This window comes from Panthera onca, chromosome E3, assembly GCF_046562875.1.
Source record: "Panthera onca isolate mPanOnc1 chromosome E3, mPanOnc1 haplotype 2, whole genome shotgun sequence".
NCBI classification, from domain to species: domain Eukaryota; kingdom Metazoa; phylum Chordata; class Mammalia; order Carnivora; family Felidae; genus Panthera; species Panthera onca.
Genome location: NC_138354.1, coordinates 26647509 through 26667769, shown reverse-complemented (window position 1 = coordinate 26667769; position 20261 = coordinate 26647509). Strand labels below are relative to the sequence as shown.

The window sequence follows — 20261 nt, the reverse complement described above, 5'->3', positions numbered from 1 at the left end:
GATCATGACCTGAGCCAAAGTCAGACAGACCCTTAACCGACTGAGCCACACAGGTGCCCCAAGAAATGATACTATTTTAAATTATTTTCGTTAACCTATAGTGGAGAATTGATAACTCTAAAGATATATTTCTTTGATTTTTCTATCCTAATTATGTCTAATTCTTTAGGCTTCAAGATGTAGTAAAAGCGTAAAGTGAGAAAAAATATTTGAAACTTTGAAAGACCTCTGCTCTGACTTAGCAAACAGCATCCAAATGCAGCTGTCTTTAGTATTTGGATTTGAAAATATCAACTGAGTAGGATATTCTTAAATGGAAGCTCAGCAGTCAAACGTATGATTAGCAAAAGGGAATTCTAATTGTTGCCCCTTGGACGGAGATGTGGAAAGATGGATCCACTGCTGTTAGGTGCTGGAACAGTATGCAGCGATGGCCATAATCTTGTAGAGTTTGGGTTTCACGTCTCACCGTCCTCATGGGCAACACATCAGCAAGTTACGTGGCCGCCACTGGGTAAATGGCCCTGCCTGTCTTCGGCTGAAGGACCAGCTGGGCAGACTTCACCACCTTCAAACCCTTCCTCTCCTGCCAGCAGCATATCTCAGCTTGGCTGCTTTAATGGCACCACAGACCAGGTGGCTTGCAAACAACAGAAATTGATTTCTTGCCCTTCTGGAGTCTACAAGTCTGGAATCGGGGACACCATGGATTCCGGTGAAGGCCCTCTTCCGGATTGCCAACTGCCAGCTTCTCCTCCTCCCTAGGTGGAGAGGGGGTGAAGGGGAGAGGGTGTTCTGGGGTCCCTTTTATCAGGACATTAATCCTATTCATCAAGGTTCAACCCTCATGACCTCATCACCTCCCAAAGGCCCCACTCCTAATGCTGTCACATTGCGGGGCTACGATTCTCAACATATGCGTTTTGGACACAAACATGTAGACTGAAACACAGCAAATAATTGAATGTGGGTGTGTAGCATTTACAGTCATTTACCAAGAAGGAAATATTAGAGTTCAGTTATAACCTCCTTACCAGTCACTGCATTTACAGTAGTGTGTTGAGAATACTGATATAACTTAGAAAAATTAGAAGCTTGTTTACAAAATCACATACCTATGTTAAGTTGAACAAAACCCTCACTAAACTTCAGCTGTTGAAATTCTGTTTAACCCGAGTGGCTAACTAAAAAGCTTCTTTAGGATGCAGAAGTCCAAAGTCTCTGGGCCTGTGGGGTCTGTCCCTGAGTGCTTCAAAGCACCCTTGCATCAAAAGCCCATGTTAATGGTTTCCTTCAGTCTATAACTTCACATGGCCTCATTAAGTTCACCTTCTCATCTGGCTTTTCTTGTGTGAATGACATAAGTGTTTTCTTCCCTCCCATTTTCTCTTTATTTTCTTCTCCTTAAAGTGTCAGAGCAGAAGAGATACACTTGCAGACTGTATTTTTCCTCGAGCATTTTTTTTTTCACATGAATGTTTTCCAGGGAAGGCAGCTCTATTTAGCTGTTAACTGCCATTTCCATGACCATCCCGGTGTATCTCCGTGGGTCCCCCACCCCCACTTGAATCTAACACAGAATTTACTACCTAAAATCTTCAGCGCTTTCTTAACCTTTTTACGACCTGTACATCACCTCTCTATCAGAAAAAGAGTTTATGGGTTTTTTTTTTTTTTAATTTTTTTTTTTTAACATTTATTTATTTTTGAGACAGAGACAGAGCATGAACGGGGGAGGGGCAGAGAGAGAGGGAGATACAGAATCTGAAGCAGGCTCCAGGCTCTGAGCCATCAGCCCAGAGCCCGACGCGGGGCTCGAACTCATGGACCGCGAGATCGTGACCTGAGCTGAAGTCGGACGCTTAACTGACTGAGCCACCCAGGCGCCCCAGAGTTTATGTTTTAAAGGCAGGATGTCTGTTTTTTTTTTTTCTCAGAACCTGCAAAAATCACATTTAAGCAAAGCTCTTCAACCAGATCCACGGTCAGTGTCTCTGTTGAGGTGTGGCCAGGACTCCTGACTTTGATCTCCGCTGCCCTTCAGTTTTTCCCGGATTTCTATTTTGGCCCAAGCAGCTATTCAGAAATGGAAGTCTAGTTAGTTTCCAGCAACTCCTGTGTTTCTATATAACTTTTGCTTCTTAGGGTAAGATAGATCAGTGGGCTAGACTTTTCTGTAGATGAGCCAAACCGTCTTGGAATTCCTATCACTTGTCATCTCTAGTGATTATCAGAACCCTTGAAGGGATCTGCATATGATGAGCTTTGACTCTAGGGTTAGCCACGGTGTTCCTGTTGTAGACACATCTTTACTTTTTCTCTGTAGGACTACGTTAACTGTGCCGAGGTATGGGTGGAGTACACCTGCAAGCATTTCACGGTATGTGCGGCTGTGGGATCGTTTTGGGAAGAATTATGGGTTTTTTTGTGTTTTTGGTATCTTTTAATGTTGGTTTGTTTTTGAGAGAGGCAGAGTGTGAGCAGGGGGAGGGGCAGAGAGAGAGGGAGACACAGAATCCGAAGCAGGCTCCAGGCTCTGAGCTGTCAGCACAGAGCCCGATGTGGGGCTCAAACTCACCAACTGTGAGATCATGACCTGAGCTGAGGTCTGATGCTTAACCAACGGAGCCACCCAAGCGCCCCTGGAAGAATTATGTTTTTATTCGTGTTTATAATAATGAATAAGGCTAGAATAGGCATTTAGGCATTTTACAGTGGTAATCGTCCTTAATTTATAAAAATGGCATCCTTTTATACTATAGTGTGGTGGAGGGTTGATATGCGTACTGTCACAAAAGTGTCATGCTCACGTGCAAATTGGGGAAATGCTCCATTACCAAGGGAAGCAGTTTTTCCCCCATAGGATCCCTTAGATGCTTACATTCTAAAGTGCATTGGGACTCTTCCTGGGGGTCCAGGAAGTAGCATTTCTCAAACATATTTGACTTACGTGTAATTTTTTTCTAAGCAGAGGGACTTCTTTCCCTGTGCCCAGACAGAACCTCAGTCTGGGAAATACTGTGTGTGTCAGAGAGCAGACCTTAGAAGCAGGCAGGACTGGGTTCACATCCTATTGCCAAAATGCTTATTTTCATCAGCTGTTAAAAACTGAATTCAGGCATTCGTGCCAAAAAATGCATGTATTGTGAGTTTGCTACCTAATGAATCTTCAGACAGTATATCCGCGTGATCATGGTCCATATCAAGAAGTCAGGAATCAGCCCCGAGCTCCCTGGACTCTGCTCCTAGTCACAGCCCCCAGCCTTTGGGGGCCACCGTCCTGCCCTCTAACTTGATAAATTGGTTTTGGCCTCGTTTTAAACATTATATAAGGCTGGTCTGTTGACTTTGTTTATTTTGTCCAATTTTTGTTTTATCCTTATTTTGGAAATTTCAAACATATGATTTCCCTTATAATCCTCACCCAGAAATGACCAACTCGTGACAAATCTTGTTTCATTTATACCCTTACCCCTGGATTATTCTGAAGAAAATCTCAAACATTGTGTTTTCATCTGTCAGTTTTCAGCACATGTGTGTTAAATATAAGATTCCCTTAATCTTATCCCAACAAAAAAATTAGTAATTAATAAAAAATTAAAATCATTCAATGTTCAGATTTCCCCAGTTGTCTTGTATTTTTTTTTAATTGTTCAGTCAGGATTAAAATAAGGCCCATACATGGCAGTAGACTCCTAAGAGTTCTTTTAAGTTACAAATTCTCTCTCTTTTCCCCTCCTCCTCCCCTTCCCCTTTTATCCTCCGTCTGTGATTTATTTGTGGAAGAATTTGGGTCTTTTGTCCTGTAGAGTTTCCCCGTCTGGTCTGGCTAGTTGTGTCTTGTGGTGGTGTCCACTGTGTTCTTCTGCTATTTCCTGTCAGTGGGCAGTTAGTTCTAGAAACTTAATCAGCTTCAGATTCGATTTTTTTGGCCCTGCGGGTGCTGGTTTGCTACTTCTCCTGGGAGGCTCATGGTGGCTGGTTGCCTCCCTATATTGTGGGCAGCCGCCGAAGCTCGTTGCATCTCATAGTTTCTTAGGGGCTGCAAATTGGTGATCCTTGGAATTATTAGCAGCTTTTCTTTGTTTATTAGCTGGGATACTTGTAGAAAGACAGCCTCCTCGTGTCAGGTATTTGGTTACCCTGAAGTGCAAGTTTGTATAGAAAAAGGCAGGATTGATGCTGCTTTTTCTCCTCTGCTAGTTGTAGGATAAGGATTTGATTCCTCAGCATCCCCAAAGGTGACCAGTGAGTAGTTGTTGGTATCTTTCATGGATTTAAATATACTTGAGTTACATTATTCTTGCTGATGCTCATTTGTCCCCTTTGTCCAGTGGGTGTGTCATCAAGTGGCTCCCGAGTCCTTCTGACATGCTCTCCATAGTCTTTGATGCCCTCCTCGCTTTCTGTTACAAGATGTTCCAGCTGCCCTGGCATATTTCTAATCCCAGTTTCAGAATCACCACTAAGCTAAATCACTTAACTTGTCTGAGCCTCCACTTCCTCATCTGTGAAATGGGGATAATCCCGTTCATGCCAAGGAGATGAATGAGCATTAAGTGAGAGAGTAAATATAACGGCAGCTCTTTAGATGACAGATATGTGTGATACAAATACCTTAAGTAACAAATACCAAGCACTTTACCTGTAAGCTGTGCAGCCTCATAGAGACCTTGCCAGGAGGCTTCACTATTCCACGGGTCAGTGTACCTTTTCTGTGGAGAGGCAGATAGTAAATATTTGATGCTTTGTAGGTCATACAATCTCTGTCACAAGTATCCAACTCTGTCATTGTATGTGAAAGCAGCCACAGACAATAAGAGTGAGCACAGCCGTGTTCCAATAAACTTTATGCACACTGAAATTTGAGTCTCATAATTTGGGTCATGAAGTGTTCTTTTGTTTGAATGTAAAAATCATTTTCAGTTCGTGGGCTGTACAAAAATAGGCCCAGGGCTGAATTTGGGCTGTGGTTGGCCGACCCCTGATAGAAATGACAAGAGTGAAGTGAGCATCAAGGTCGCTCAGCTCAGAGGGGCTGACTCTGTGCACTTCCCACAATGCCTCAGTGCTCCTGCCAGTGCCTGGGGAACAGCCTGGACAGGCAGGCAGAAAGTGGCACGGCTGATTTTACCAGCATCCAGGGAAAGCTGTAACACCCCAGAACCTTTGAGAACAACGTTTTAGTCCTGACCTGGTGCAGAAGTAGTTCCCTTCAGGGCTGTGATATAGGTGGAATTTCTCCCCTTAAACTATTTCCTGCAGAATATTTGAAACTATTTCATGGAAGGTATGTGATATATTCTGAAGTTATATATATTCTGGTGTCCTTGCCACCAGAAAAACAGCGACTGCCTTTCAGTGTCTAACACAGGTTTATTTTCCTCTCTTAGAAACGAGAGGTTAATACCGTTTTGGCTGATGTCATCAAGCACATGACTCCAGATCGTGCATTTGAAGACTCCTACCCTCAGGTAACGGATTTGCTTCTCTCATTTCCACACTGTTAGAAATTTTATTCTGTTGAACCAAATAGGCATGTTGCATGGGTTAGGCTGTGAAGTCAGATAATCTTTTTTTCGAATCCTAGCTCCGCCGTATCCTCGTCATGCTCACTTTATTCAGTTACTTAACCTTGTGCCTCAGTTTCCTTACCTATAAAATGGGAATAATAGTCCTACACTCAGAATGGTTGTGAGGATTAGGTGAGATGTCATATGGGATCCTCTGGCACATTTGCTTGGCACCAGTAAATAAAGGGCCTGTGTTTTCCAGTTAAACTGACTTTTTATTTGGAAATAAGGTCCAGCTTCTTGGAAAATTGGAAGAATAGCTCAGAGAACTCCCATTAGTCTTTACTAAGATTCACCAGCTGTGAACATTTTCCGTGTTTGCTTTATCATTATCTTGTGTACACACGCACGTACATCAATATGTGTTTACATTTTTTCCGACTCCTTTGAGGTTATGTTGCATACATCATGTGACTTTGCCTCTGAAGAATTCAGTGAGTATTTCCTAAGAAGAAGGACGTTCTCCGTGTAACCACAGTTTGGGAATCGACTTCAGGGAATTTGACACTTACATTTTCCTATTGGCTACTCCACAGTCCATATTGTAGTTTTGTCAGCGGATTCAATAAAGTCCTTGATATCAGGTATTTTCCCCCCTCCAATACAGAGTCCAGCGAAGCTTCATTTAAAGTAACTTTTGACCTAATTAATAATTGATTTTGTATTTAATAATGTGATGTTCTGGCATTTATTGCCTGTGATCAATTTCTAGCTTAACTTAATACAAGAAAATTAATTACATGTTCTTGTGAGAAGTTTAGAATTCTCTCTAACATTTTGGTAAGAATGTTTTCACCATTTGCAGATTAAAATAGTTCATCATTAGAATTTACTGAGTAGGCACTGACTACCTGACATTTTTCTAGGTGTGATGAAAACAATATATAGTTGCGCACAACAGGCTCTTGGTAAGCATCGTTGAGTGAATAAAGCATGTGAGGGCAAAGTTCGTATCCCTTGTGGGTCATCAGGATCTTGGGCGCAGATGAAGACTGAGTTGCATTAGAATTTTTGTTGAGCAGCATTTGGTAAGACTTTGATCCTAGGGACCCATTTAATTGAAGACTTTAACACAATAATTTTACTATAGTCCGTTCCTAAGAGAGAGGAATAATTACACCGTACAACTCTGTCATATCTAGAAGCAACGTGTAAAAGGTACCCCAAGGATCAGCCTGCATTCGGGACAGCCGCCCATATGAGTTGTGAACCCCTTGTCTTAAGTGATTTAAACAAATGATTTAAACAGCGGTGTTTTGAGTATAAACACAAGTACTTGTCAGTGAATTCTCTCTTCTTGACAGTAGCCAGCGGCAAGGATTTATATTTTCCTTAGAAAAAGCACCTCTGTGGTTCTCCCTGTCAGCAGGACTGGGTACATCTCAGGGTGAGGGCTGGTGGACATCGGTACCTGGGTATCTGGGTCCAACCTTACGGACTGTGCACCATCCCAGGGTAGTGAGTGACGTGGCCTTTGACTCCACCGGCAAACTCAGTTCATTGCCTCTCCACAGAAGTAGTCAGTAAATACAAGGTCATGATGGGCTAGAACAGGGGTCTGTAAACTGACCCATCGGCCACATGTAGCCCATCAGTTGTTTTTGTGAATAAAGTTTTATTGGAACCAGCCACACCCACTCGTTCACATGTTCTCTGGGGCTGCGTTTGAGCTTCCATAGCTGAGCTGAGCAGTTGTGATGACTCTGTGGCCCTTTGAAGAAGTTTGCCCACCTCTTGCATATTCATAGCTGCGTTGAATGGAGAGCTTCCCAAGGATACACACGACACTGCTCTAAGGCTCTTACGTGAACTGTCCCACTAATCCTCACGGTGAGCAAGACACTGCTTTGCTCTCCATCTCACAGAAGACGATGATGACTCTGAGCAGTGGCTTCCCCAAGACTGCAGACTAATACAGGGCCTAACCCACCCTAATAATCCCCCTTTCCTGAGTGATCCAGGTTTCCCTTATTGTGCTTGTAATTTCAAATAATGAAAGAAGGTTGCCTTTTAAAAATATCTAAGTTCTGGGGCGCCTGGGTGGCTCAGTCAGTTAAGCGTCTGACTTTGGGTCAGGTCATGATCTCACGGTTTGTGAGTTCGAGCCCCCACGTCGGGTTGTGTGCTGACAGCTCAGAGCCTGGAGCCTGCTTCGGATTCTGTGTCTCCCTCTCTCTGACCCTCCCCTGCTCACACTCTATCTCTCTCTCTCTCTCACAAATAAATAAACACTTAAAAATTAAAAAGAAAACTAAAAATACCCAAGTTCTATTAAATAAAATGTGTTTTCTGTGTGGTTTTGCAGCTTCAGTCTATAATTAAGAAAGTGATCGCCCACTTCCACGATTTCTCCGTTCTCTTCTCAGTGGTAAGTAACGTGCCTTAATTACCTTTGGAAATCTGTTTCTGAGTCAGAGGTTCGCTTGGTGTCCCGGGCCAAAAGAAATACTTAATGGTTCCTTTTACAAAGTAGTTAGGTCTAAACAACCTCAGTATTTATGGCATAACAACCTAATCAGCGTCTGAAAAATTAGTACACAGACTGAAAGAAAAATATCATCTGTATTTCTTTCATGACTCACTAATGGGATGTGTGCCTGTCTTGAGCACCACACAGCCTCTCAAACATTGGAGTCAGGCTGGACATTCTCTTCCTCCTCTCCTCTTCCACATTGATTTTCATAGGTGACCTTATGTCACACGTGCAGTCTAACATCGAAACTATGAAATGGCGTTGAAATAATAGTTGTCTCAGTGTCTGACAGAATTGAGATTTTTCTGTGTCCTTCAAACTTTCAAATATCCTATGATGTCCCTTCAAGTTGGCTCTGGTGCCCTGGACGAGTACAAACCTAGGGGATCCGCTTCCCTTCCACTCCCCCCTCTTCTGGCTCCATTCATGTGCACTCACAGGAGTGTGTGTGTTTTTTAATTAAAAATAGAACTTGTTATTTTTTGGACATTTGCCATATTCTTCAAGCACCGTGCTGGACCTTGGCATGCATTGTCTCGTACCGTTTTCACAGCACTGCTGGAAGTAGGAGCACTTAGGATTCCCACTTTACAGATGGGAAAACGGATGCTGGAGGAGGTGGGGTAATGTGAGTGAGGTTGCACAGTTAGTAAATGCACAGTCGGGATGTGGAGGCCACTCTGAACAACTGACTCTTCTTTCTCTGGTCAGTACAATTGTAAAAAAGACGGAAGCCCACCTTGTGTTTTCTGGAAAAGTCCATGGTCCTCTAAAGATTGCCAGATGGTTCCCAAAATGTTAACTGTCCCAGCCCTGACCCCTGTTAACATGTAAGTTGTTTTAATAGTACTGGGCCCTCTCCCTGCTTTTAGGGGAGTCCTCTTCTGAGCTGCCTTAGAGAGATGAACAACTCTTTCTCTGCTTTGACCTTCGAGGAAAATGTGACCCGCAAATTCCTTCCAGTAACTTGCGTAAATTGCATGTAGAGTGCTTTTTTTTTATTTTTAGGAAAAATTTTTGCCATTTCTGGACATGTTCCAAAAAGAGAGTGTGCGGGTGGAGGTTTGCAAATGCATCATGGAAGTTTTTATCAAGTAAGTGTAACACGGCAAAACCAGGAGCTGGGATTCCCAATGACCTTGTGAAACCTGTTGATAAGAAATTGGTTTGTGTACTTTTGAAGCCTAATGATATGGATGTATTTAACATCCAAAATAACATTGAAGGGACAACCACATAAAAGGAACAGTCATGATAGAAGTTTGTAATTAGTGCTTAAGAAGACAGAGTAATAAGTATTAGCTGGACCCCAGCCATCACCTACGTTGTACTCTGATATGCATTTGGATGGAGCATTCTGTTAATGAACTCCTTACGGAGTAACATTTTATTTTTTTATTTATTTATTTTTATTTATTTATTTTTTTTAACGTTTATTTATTTTTGAGACAAAGAGAGACAGAGCATGAACAGGGGAGGGGCAGAGAGAGAGGGAGACACAGAATCTGAAATAGGCTCCAGGCTCTGAGCTGTCAGCACAGAGCCTGACGCGGGGCTCGAACTCACGGACCGCGAGATCGTGACCTGAGCCAAAGTTGGCCGCTTAACCGACTGAGCCACCCAGGCGCCCCCGGAGTAACATTTTAAAAGATAAAAATAAAGTCATACTCGTCAAGGTCTCAGGACTAGAGAGCTTTCCATCTTCAATGTTTAGATTTGTTATCAGTTTTCCTATTTAGTTGCTTTCCTTTTGTTGACTAAATCTGTGTTTCCCCAAACTGCCATATTGCTGGTGAAACATAAAATAATTTTAGGTGGCACATGGAGGAGAGATTTTGGTTTTGATTTTAAAAGTTGTAAATGTAGGGGTACCTGGGTGGCTCAGTTTTGGTTAAGCATCTGACTCTTGACTTGAACTCAGGTCATAATCTTGGAGTTCGTGCTTGAGCCCCTCTTCAGGCGCCACACTGACAGTGCTTGGGATTTTCTCCCTCTCCCTCTCTCTGCCCCTCCCCTACTCATTCTCTCTCTCTCTCTCTCTCTCTCTCTCTCTCCCCCTCTCTCCCTCTCCCTCTCTCTCTCTCTCTCCCTCTCCCTCTCTCTCTCTCCCTCTCTCCCTCTCCCTCTCTCCCTCTCTCCTTCTCTCCCTCTCTCCCTCTCTCCCTCTCTCCCTCTCTCCCTCTCTCCCTCTCTCCCTCTCTCCCTCTCTCCCTCTCCCCCTTTCTCTCTCAAAATAAATAAACTTAAAAAAATACATAAAGATTGTATATTTAATTTAAGGTATATTAGATAATATAATTAGTTTAATTGGTGTTTTCATGTATTCTGTTAGGACAAGGTCAAATTTAAAAAGTTAAAGTTGCTCTAAAGATTAATATATAGATATGGCAAGATAAAATGTATTAAGATGGTACCTAAAGAACCTCAGTTTGGAAAACGGAGTTAGATGTTGCTTGAATAATGTATGTTTTAAGCTTTCCTTATGTTGTCTTACTAAAAGATTAATTCCATATGCTTGGAACAAATATACCTACTTTCCCCACATAAGGACTTGTTATAAGACCTTGTCCTTCTATATTATTTGAAAAGCCAAATTAATAATTTTGCCTGGCACTCAACACAGTTATAGACAGGTTGTAGACTGCTTTAGAGGGTTCAAGAAATGTAGTAAAAAAACAAACAGGTTTGCCCTTTGCCTGGCTTAGGAATTGCAGCAGTTTTGTAGGATTTACCATAATTTTAGGAGAAGTTAGAATATGTGTAGAAAAGCAAACTTGTTATTGAAAGAAGAGTTAAGAGAAAAACAGAATATTGCCCATTACGTGTTCAGTGCCAGCTGGGTAATTTGCTGTTTCTCAGATATGTGCAGATGAGAAACTCATCCATATTTTCATTGCTGTGGGTGAACATCGCTTTTACCATTGTCTTTAAATGTCTTGTAGGCATCAGCAGGAGCCCACAAAGGACCCCGTCATTCTGAACGCCCTTTTGCACGTTTGCAAGACCATGCATGACTCTGTGAAGTAAGCCACGCTAAAGGCTGAAACATAACATGGATTGGGTCTTAATACCACGTAAATAGTACATTGGGGAATTACTGCTTTAAGCTGCCACTGTGAATAATACCATTTTGTGGTGTCTATTAAAATTCTTGCTAATGAGGACATTCCAGCCCAGGAGAAGAGAGAGTGAGGGTAACCTTCCTGCAAACATGAGATGGCAGATGTTTTTACAAAGGGATTTCTGTTGAGAGAAAAAGACTGGTTTCATCCAAGTGAACTCAAACTCCATGTCTCCTGGAGACTTGAGAGCAGCAGATAGGGGAGTAATGAGTTCACTCATCCAGTAACCTAAGCTTCAGATCTCTCTCATTATTAGCCAGCTATTTGAAATTCAAATGAAATGGCATATATTCCTTACATGAAGGGCTCTAGTTGTTTGGCAGACTTGAGGCCCAGTCCTGTCCATCCATTGGCCTTACCTTTTGGGTCAAAGGCCAAATTATGACTCCTTTGCTTTCTAGTTGTTTTTTTCCTTACGTGTTTCCACTTGGTTGTGTTTGAAGCAGTTCCTGCTTATTTGTGGCTTAAATTTTAGTCCCCAAAGAATTTTTAAAGCACAGCAGCTTGATTCAGTGGAAAATGTTCTAAGAATTGAGAAAATGGTTTTGGAACTTAACCATCAACAAGATGAATTGTATTTCTTTTTTTTCTTCTGAATTTTGGAATCTTGGTTTTCATGGCTTTGTGTTTGCAACCTCAGGAAGAGTTATAAAAGTAAAAATATCAAGACTTTTCATAATAAATGGAACCAGTGAACTTTCTAGTTGAGCAAAAATAGAAATAAAGGCACAAAACACATCCAGAAAGGCACTCTTATTGGTAGGATCCTGGGTTTTAGCTTCAGTAACATGGCAAGTTTATTTCTCTCTTGCTAAAGGTGTGAGACCAGAAGGTTGGGGTAGGTAGGTCTGCTTTAGAGCACCAGCCAGGTCCCTGCTGTCTCGTTGCTCTGCTATCCCTCGGGGATGTTGTCCTTGTCTTCCCGGGGGCAGCTGGCTTACCTCCACCATGTATAGCCCATGGGCATTGATGGACGGTAGTTTTCTTTCTGGGAGGAAACTTGGAAGACTCACCACCACTTGTGCTTCCATCCCATTGGCCAGAACTGTCATATGGTCACACCCAGCTACAAAGGAGGCTGGGAATGGGAATCTCAAAGAATGAAAGGGACATTGCTTTGTTAGCGGGTGGTAAGCAGTCTTTGCCAGTACTTTCCCCTAGAACGAACCAGTACACAAGAAACTTGGCTCCTGTTTGCTGTAGGCTCTTAAGTTTTCTTTAAAAATAAACTTGGGGAACTGTTAACAGGCCTTCACACGTGTAATGAAAACTAAGGACATGGCATTTTCTTATTTGTATTAGTATTAATATTGCTATTAAATAGAGGTAGTTGCCATCTGTAATGTACTTTAAGATGCCTCCCCAGAGTGAGCTGGATTGATGGATGGAGAGGGAAGGGGATAGTTATGTGATAGAGCAGATACTGTAAAATGATAATTGTGGGATCTGGGTGCTGGATGTATGGATGTTTGCTGTAAATGTCTTTTGACTTTGCTGCATGTTTGAAAGTTTTTACGACGAACTGTTGAACTAAACTCCTCTGAAATATAAAATTTGAAGTTGGACCTTGCTGTCCAAATTCCAAGGGAAAGAAAGTGAACCTTTCTTGGAAACACCGTCTTTGAGACAGATGAGAAACACACATTTAAATTATGTTCATTTAGATTATATATTTTCACCAAAAGAAACACAGCCTGTTGGGAGTTTTTTAAATCTAAAAAATGCACAATGTTCTTACCTGTTAAATTGTTTGCTTCTTCTGTATCCTTTAGAAACTTGCATTTATTACCTCGATGTTAATTATGTACAATTATTGATTTTAGTGCACTCACTCTTGAGGATGAGAAAAGAATGCTGGCATATTTGATTAATGGATTTATAAAAATGGTAAGTCTTGGGGAAAAAGTTGCAGTGCGCTTGGAATGTGATGTAATTGTTTACTCTTACTCCAGGGAAAGCAGTTAACATTATGTTCCCTGGTGCTTTTCATTTTTATTAAGATAAGATGAAATTAGAAAACATCTTACATTAGCCAGCACTCCCCTGGGGGCAAAGAGAGCCAAGACAAACTGGCTTAAGGAAAAAATAAAGGGGAGGGTGGAGTGGGGGACTTATTGGCTCATGTGACACGAAGTCCAGGAATGGAGCAGCTGGACACGGGTGTCTCTGTGGTGTCGTCAGGACCTGCCGTCTGTGTGTCTTTGGCCCGTGGATCTGCTCTCGGGATGTCCTCCCAGGCAGCCTCACTCCCCTCAGGGGCTCTAGGTTTCCATTCCTTCCAGCGCTGCAGCCCAGCAGGAAGGGTTCCAGCGGAAGTCCTGGGACTGAGTCTCTAGATTGATTTGGGTCACTGGCTCATCCCTGCACGAATTGCTGCGGTGAGGGGGAATGAGCACACGGACTGGCCAGGCCCGGGAGACATGCATACACCTGGGCAGCCCAAATCACGTGGACCGGGAGTGGGGACAAGGGGCTCCCTGAAGCCCCCGATGTGCTGCTCATCAGGTGATGGTAAAAAATGGTTTGGGCGGGGGATGGGTGTGGACACAATGCCAAGCACCTGCTCTCCCATTGTTTTAGTTAACCTGTTGGTGCGTAACAACTCACCCCAAAACTTAGCAGCTTTAAATATTGGTGTTTTATTCATTCGTAACGATCCTGTGGGTTGAATGTGTGGCCAGGCTGCTCTGTGTAGCAGGATTGGGGCCACGGAGGATCCACACGGCCTTGCTTACTTGTATAGGGTCTTGCCGTTGGGGCCTCATTTCTCATCCGTGTGGCCTCTTACTCTCTGCTCTTCTGCCATGGTCCAGCTGTCTCTGCTGAGCTCTCTTACGTGGTGCAGGCACAGAGGGAAGCCGCAGGCCTTTTAAGACCAAAGTTAAGAAATTGCACCGTGACCAGTGCTGCCTCCTGCTTTGTTCTCTTGGTCAGAGGGGTCACAGGGTTATCGCCTTGGAGGGGAGGGAAGAGTCCACAGGGACCCTGCAACACCACAAGCCGTGTGGGAGCAATTGTTCAGCCTTCTTTGGGAATGACCCACCACACCACCCTAGCCAGAACCACCTTTGCTTTAATCCTGGGTGCGCAGAGCTAAAATACCAACTGCTGCCAGTATCCTCTTCTCATACGAATGTCAAGACAAAAGCTGGCCAAGATGAAAATCACCAGATCCCTGTGAAAATAACCTTGAACATGTGACTGGTTCAACAAGAGAGTCAGTGCTAATTGTTCAACTGACTCTGTAGATAAAATCCATTTCGATGCAAAATCAGAATCAGCCTTCCAATTCCCATGTTAGGAAATGCACCTTTTACCAGGTGACTCTCCTTGCCCTTGACTTATACGCTGATCAGGTGGCATTTTAGCCTTTTATGGCTTTGTCTGAAAGCCACCAAATTATAGTGGAGAATATGAGGAAATAAGATGTGAAACCTGATAGCTATAATGGAAATAGCAACGTTAAACCCCCTCTGGACAAAAATGATTGCTGTAACAGTAAAGTTTATCCTACTAACCAGCTGTTCATAAATTGGAAGAAATGGGGGGAAAGGGGATTTTTATTGATGGAGAAACTTCCATCTATGGCTCCAGCAGCCACCAGTAAGTTGCTGCGGTTGGATTCCCCATCAGGAGGCAGAAAGGTGTGGCTCTTATTAGGGAAAACCCTCTGACAAATGGTGCTCAATAACCAAATTGATGTTCCGTGAAAAGGCCATAGCCAACAAACACAATTCCATTATTTCCTTTCCAGTGGTTTCCATCTAGCCTGGGAAACTCTATTTACATTCTGAGATTCTGCTCTGAACCCTTTGGTCTTTTTATTTTCTAGTCCAGTGCTCATGTCATAAAGATGAGGTGGTAATGGTAATATTTCAGTTACACACTGGGCAAAGTAATGTGAAGTCTAATTGGAGTAGATTCCAGCGTGCTCGAGTGTGTTTGTGTACCCCTGACGTTTCCACCTATTCATTGCTGTTGGCGGGAATTTTGATGACTTCTCATCTCAGCACTTTCCCTCCCACACAACGCTCAGGGAAAACTCTTTTTTTTATTATTATTAAAAAAAATTTTTTTAACATTGATTTATTTTTGAGAGAGACAGAGCGTGAGCAGGGGAGGGGAGGAGAGAGAGATAGACACAGAATCTGAAGCAGGCTCCAGGCTCTGAGCCTAATGCTGGGCTTGAACTCAAGAACGGCAAGATCGTGACCTGAGCTGCAGTCAAATGCTTAACAGACTGAGCCACCCAGGTGCCCCTCAGGTAAACTCTTTTCCATGCTATGTGCTTACAGTTGCCTAGAGATAACACTCTCAGCATCGTTTTCCTTGCTTCTAGGTGTCCTTTGGCCGTGATTTTGAACAGCAACTAAGTTTTTACGTTGAGGCTAGGTCAATGTTTTGCAACCTGGAACCTGTTCTTGTGCAGTTGATTCACGTAAGGATTTTCATGTATTCGTTTGTTTTCTCAATCAATATTTATTGTTTATATGCCAGGCCTGGAGTTTAACCTGGGATTCTTGTGGCCCCATAACACTCCTGTTCTTTAGGGCGTAAAAGGTGGTTTTTCAAAGATTAATCCAGTCTGCAATTTTGCTTAAGTCTTTGGATGGTTTTTACTGACCTCTTTTGCTCTGAAATTAGCATATTCTCATTCCCATATGCCAGTGGCAAAGTGAGTTACCTGATTAGTTACTTATAGAAATAACTAACCTGTGGTCCTTGTAGCTTAACCAGAGTCCCAACATTGTTAGATCATGGTAGCTTTTCATGGGGCCCCCAGGCCAAAAGAAAGAAATAATGCTTCTGTTTATTAGACAGTTAGACTCAAACAGTTTGAGTATTTATACCCTAACAATTGGATAGCTCTTTGAAATAACACCATATGTAAATTGAAAGAGAAATAACATATCTTTATTCTTAAATAATCACAATTACTTAAGCGTGTGTGTCTACTGGGCACTGCACAGCTTCTCAAACCTTAGAATCGGGTTGGCATCACTACCCTTCTTTCTTGTTCCACATTGATTTTTTTTTCCACATTGATTTTTGCACACTACTTGCTTTTGATCAGAGCAGCTGCTGAAAACCCGTTTCACAAAGATAGAATGTCGCTATAAGCAACAGTGCAGTCCAGTGTTGAATCTGTGGGCCACCTCATACCCGTTCTTGACACAGTGTTCAAAAATTGAACATTGTTCTGTTGCCCTAAAATAATCGCACTACCCCCGTGAGTTTGCTACAGCCCTCGAGGATGTCACACCACACAGTTTGGGAACCATAGGACCGAACTTCTCAATTTGTGGAAAGATTCCTCAAGGCTCTTTAATTGCTTCACATAAACTCAAGGAGAGCAACCTTTTTATTTGGTTGCTGGTTATCAGGGTATGTGAACTTAAGTTCTAAAGGTAGAGACCTCATCTGGAATTCAGTGGGAGGTAATAGTGCTCACCTTGTAGGGTTGGGGGGTTAAGTGACCTAATGAGGGTACGGCTCTTAGAACAGCACCCAGCACCTGTGTCCTCTGAGTTCAATGTGGGAGCTATTACTTCCGTTCTTATGGTTCATGTTACTGTTGCATCGCTGACTTGTGTGTTTGCTTGCAGATTTGGAGATTTCTTTTAGGATCTCTAAGATCTCAAGCTTCGTGTGTGGGATTTCTGGAAATGAAGTGAACCCTGGCTATTCATTAAACCAGAAAATGGTCATTCCCAGTGCTGACTGATAGGCAGGAGTGCCTTTTGTTCTTACCGTCTTGGAGATGTTTGCTTAAGCCGAGGGGGAATCAGGCCTGATGGCCCCTCTGGCATTTCAGGGTTCAGCATTAGCCAGTCTGGGCCCCAGATAGCATGTTCTTACTGACTTGTATGCAGTTAATATCCAGATCTCTATGGGAGACATGAATCTGAGCCAGCTATCATTTCATAACCATTTCTGTTTTGTTTTGTTTTTTAATTAATAAACCCAGAGTGTAAACCGGTTGGCAATGGAAACAAGAAAAGTAATGAAAGGAAATCATTCCAGAAAGACGGCTGCATTTGTGCGGGTATGTTCTAGAGAGAAGACTCAGACTTTGAACCCTAATGAGTTGTTTGATTTGTAAGTTTCTAAATTGCTCTTCCCAGAAGACAAGTGTGTCCTAAGGGTGGTTCAGTATTGATTTTCCAGATTAACTTTTCCTTGAGTATCTACTGACTAACCAATTTTCTTACTATTTTCAAAAGAAATGATCAAAGATGTCTCACCTTGGATGTGTGTTATGGAGGAGTGGTTGAACGATGGATTGCAGTTTTGTGCCAGCCGAATTACCTCCTGCTTATGCCTGTAACTGGAAGGTCTACTACCTTCTTCCCCCTTGAAAAGTTCTCAACTGTGAAAAAAAAATCCACCTTCTTGAGTGTGCCACTCAAAATTTTTATCAAAGTAATACATATCTGTGTTTTTAAAAAAATGGAGTTGGACCAAAAAGAAGGCAGCAAGAAAAAAAGTATACCATCCCACCCTGACCTCATACCTCTTTCCTCAGAGACAACCACCTCAAACCCTCTTTGAGCAATTTCTTCTTGTAATTACCTCCATATTTTTAAGTAATTGGTTTCAGATTCTGCTGCTTATTCAGCGTCGGGTGTTATCTATTTCCTTCGATGATGGATGAGGATTTATTTTTCTTACACCCTTACTCTCCTCACTTGCCCCTCCCCCTCCTCCCACAGACACATCTGGAGTGTATGTCGCAGACTCAAGAGGGGAAAGTTGGGGCTCAGAATGAGGAGACTAATTAAGTATTTTTGCTTGAAAATACGTGACGGATGAGAACAGGAGGACCAGTCTGCCGTGATGGTACTGCTGATGTAACCTGCAGTGTTTCTTCCCCTCCTTCTAGGCCTGTGTTGCCTACTGCTTCATTACCATTCCCTCCCTGGTGGGCATCTTCACGCGCCTCAACCTCTACCTGCATTCTGGTCAGGTTGCCTTGGCCAACCAGTGCCTTTCCCAAGGTAAGCCCATCATTCTCACCTCTGAGCATTTCCTGGCTGCTTAGGAAAGCTGGCTCAGCTCTGTGTGTGTGTGCGCGTGCGTGTGCGTGCGTGCGTGCGTGTGTTTGTGTGTGTGTGTAAAGAGAGAGAGATTCTTTTAAGGAAAGAAAAAAATAACTGATCAATACCTGATGAGTTTTAAATCTGTTTCTTTAGAAGGAAGCACATTGGACATACACACCTTTATAGAATCAGACAGATTACAGAGGGAAGCTATTTGCCTGTAAGGACCTTCTGAAATCTGTCTCACACAGGCCAGGTCAGGCAGCTCAGGATAAGTGCGCGTAGAGAATGTTACAAGTTAGAACTACTTCCTCACAGTAGATTCCTGTTTATTTTTTGTTGATGTTTGTTTGTTTGAAACCCCAGAGACCTACACATAGAATCTAATAAGTATAGAAAGAATACTCTCCACAGGTTACTTTTAGTGATAAAAATTGTGCTCAAGACCCATTCCTGTACTAGGTATAGGAGCCAACTGGTTTATTTGGGAGGCGATCCCCGAGAGTGTCCGTAGACTGATGGGGGCACTGAGACAAGGAAAGGAAGGAAGCCAACAAGGGGTGTGCTTCTGGGCAGGTTACTGCTGTGGGCAGCTGAGGTACGTTCCCCCTGGGGACCTCTAGGACGGGTGTCGAACGGCCTCGGCACTGCCTTGCCAGGAGAATTGGGTTATTTACTCTTTATTCTGCCATTGACTGAGGGCTGCTTCTGGGTCATCAGCTGCACCCTGCCCTGTTATCCACTTGACCCAAAAGAAAGCCCTCAGGCGGAGTGTTGGAGGTCGCACATATTTGCTACAGGAGGCGCTTGTCACCCCCTGGGACAGGAGGTATCCATCCATCAGGCCGAAACACAAAGAGTATAAGAGCTCCATTTATGGAGCATTTTTATGTGGTAAGCTCTTGGCACACTCATTTCAACCTCCCAACGGCCACATGAGGCAGGCCTGGGGCTGGTGCCTGCTTTCCCAAGTGAGCCCCCAGGGCTCCATGGCCAGCACTCAGCCCCTCATCTGTCCGACTCAAGGCCGTGCCTCTCACTGCTGACAGAGCATTTGCAGTGCCCACAATTGGGAAGCTTCAGTGACTAACTTGAGGGCTTCTTTGACACCGGTGGGTTGATGTTTTCAGTCATGGTCTGCCCTCCACTCCCATCTCCCACCTGACCTCACAGGATAAAGCCAAGTTTCGTGATCGACCACGTGGTGCCTTTGGTTTGGATGGGCTCCCTGGGTGGGTTGGAGAGTCGTCCTCGGCATGGCAGTTCTGGTATGTTGATCTGTATCTTCATTCACCTGGGGCAGTTCTGGGCACTGAGGTCTCCAAACATGATCGCTACCCATGAGCCTTTTCAAACTCCGCTTAGTTTTGCTTCTGACTCCTGAGGACTCCAGTAGCCTGCCACCACATTTGGAATTGCATCCAACACCCTGCCTGTGAGTTCTCGTGTGTTCTGGTGCTTGCCTGCCTTTTGTCCTCGTCTTCCGCCACACTTAAGCCACAGTGGCCTTCTTCTGTTCTTTGAACATGCTAAGCTGTATTCCAGTTCAGAGTCTTTGTACTTGCTGTTCCCTCTTTCTAAAATGATCTTCCCCCAGGGGCTCCTGGGTGCCTCAGTTGGTTGAGTGTCTGACTCTTGGTTTTGGCTCAGGTCATGATCTCAGTGGTGGGACCAAGCCCCTCGTGCTGGGTGTGACGTCTGCTTAAGATTCTCTCTACAAAACAGATAAACATAAGGGAAGGGAAGCAAAAATAATATAAAAACAGGGAGGGAGACAAAACATAAGAGACTCTTTTTTTTTTTTTTTTTTTTTAACGGTTATTTTTGAGACAGAGACAGAGCATGAACGGGGGAGGGTCAGAGAGAGGGAGACACAGAATCCGAAACAGGCTCCAGGCTCCGAGCTGTCAGCACAGAGCCCAACGCGGGGCTCGAACTCACGGACCACGAGATCATGACCTGAGCCGAAGTTGGCCGCTTAACTGACTGAGACACCCAGGTGCCCCAAGAGACTCTTAAATATAGACAACAAACTGAGGGTTGCTGGAGGGGT

At 43.5% G+C, this 20261-nt stretch overlaps 1 protein-coding gene across 4 annotated transcripts in view; it reads left to right on the top strand.

The window, feature by feature from the left end:
• VPS35L (VPS35 endosomal protein sorting factor like) overlaps positions 1-20261 on the top strand; it is a 115606-nt gene that overhangs the window by 63069 nt on the left and 32276 nt on the right. For 3 of the 4 annotated variants that reach the window (XM_078439918.2, XM_078439916.2, XM_078439919.2), the window contains 9 exons: positions 2327-2380; positions 5394-5474; positions 7879-7941; positions 9055-9140; positions 10989-11069; positions 12992-13055; positions 15508-15606; positions 17137-17214; positions 18052-18166. In XM_078439918.2, the coding sequence (XP_078296044.2) occupies positions 2327-2380; positions 5394-5474; positions 7879-7941; positions 9055-9140; positions 10989-11069; positions 12992-13055; positions 15508-15606; positions 17137-17214; positions 18052-18166 (721 nt within the window). The remainder of the gene's footprint in view (positions 1-2326; positions 2381-5393; positions 5475-7878; positions 7942-9054; positions 9141-10988; positions 11070-12991; positions 13056-15507; positions 15607-17136; positions 17215-18051; positions 18167-20261) is intronic. The other variant, XM_078439917.2, reaches the window with a different exon arrangement.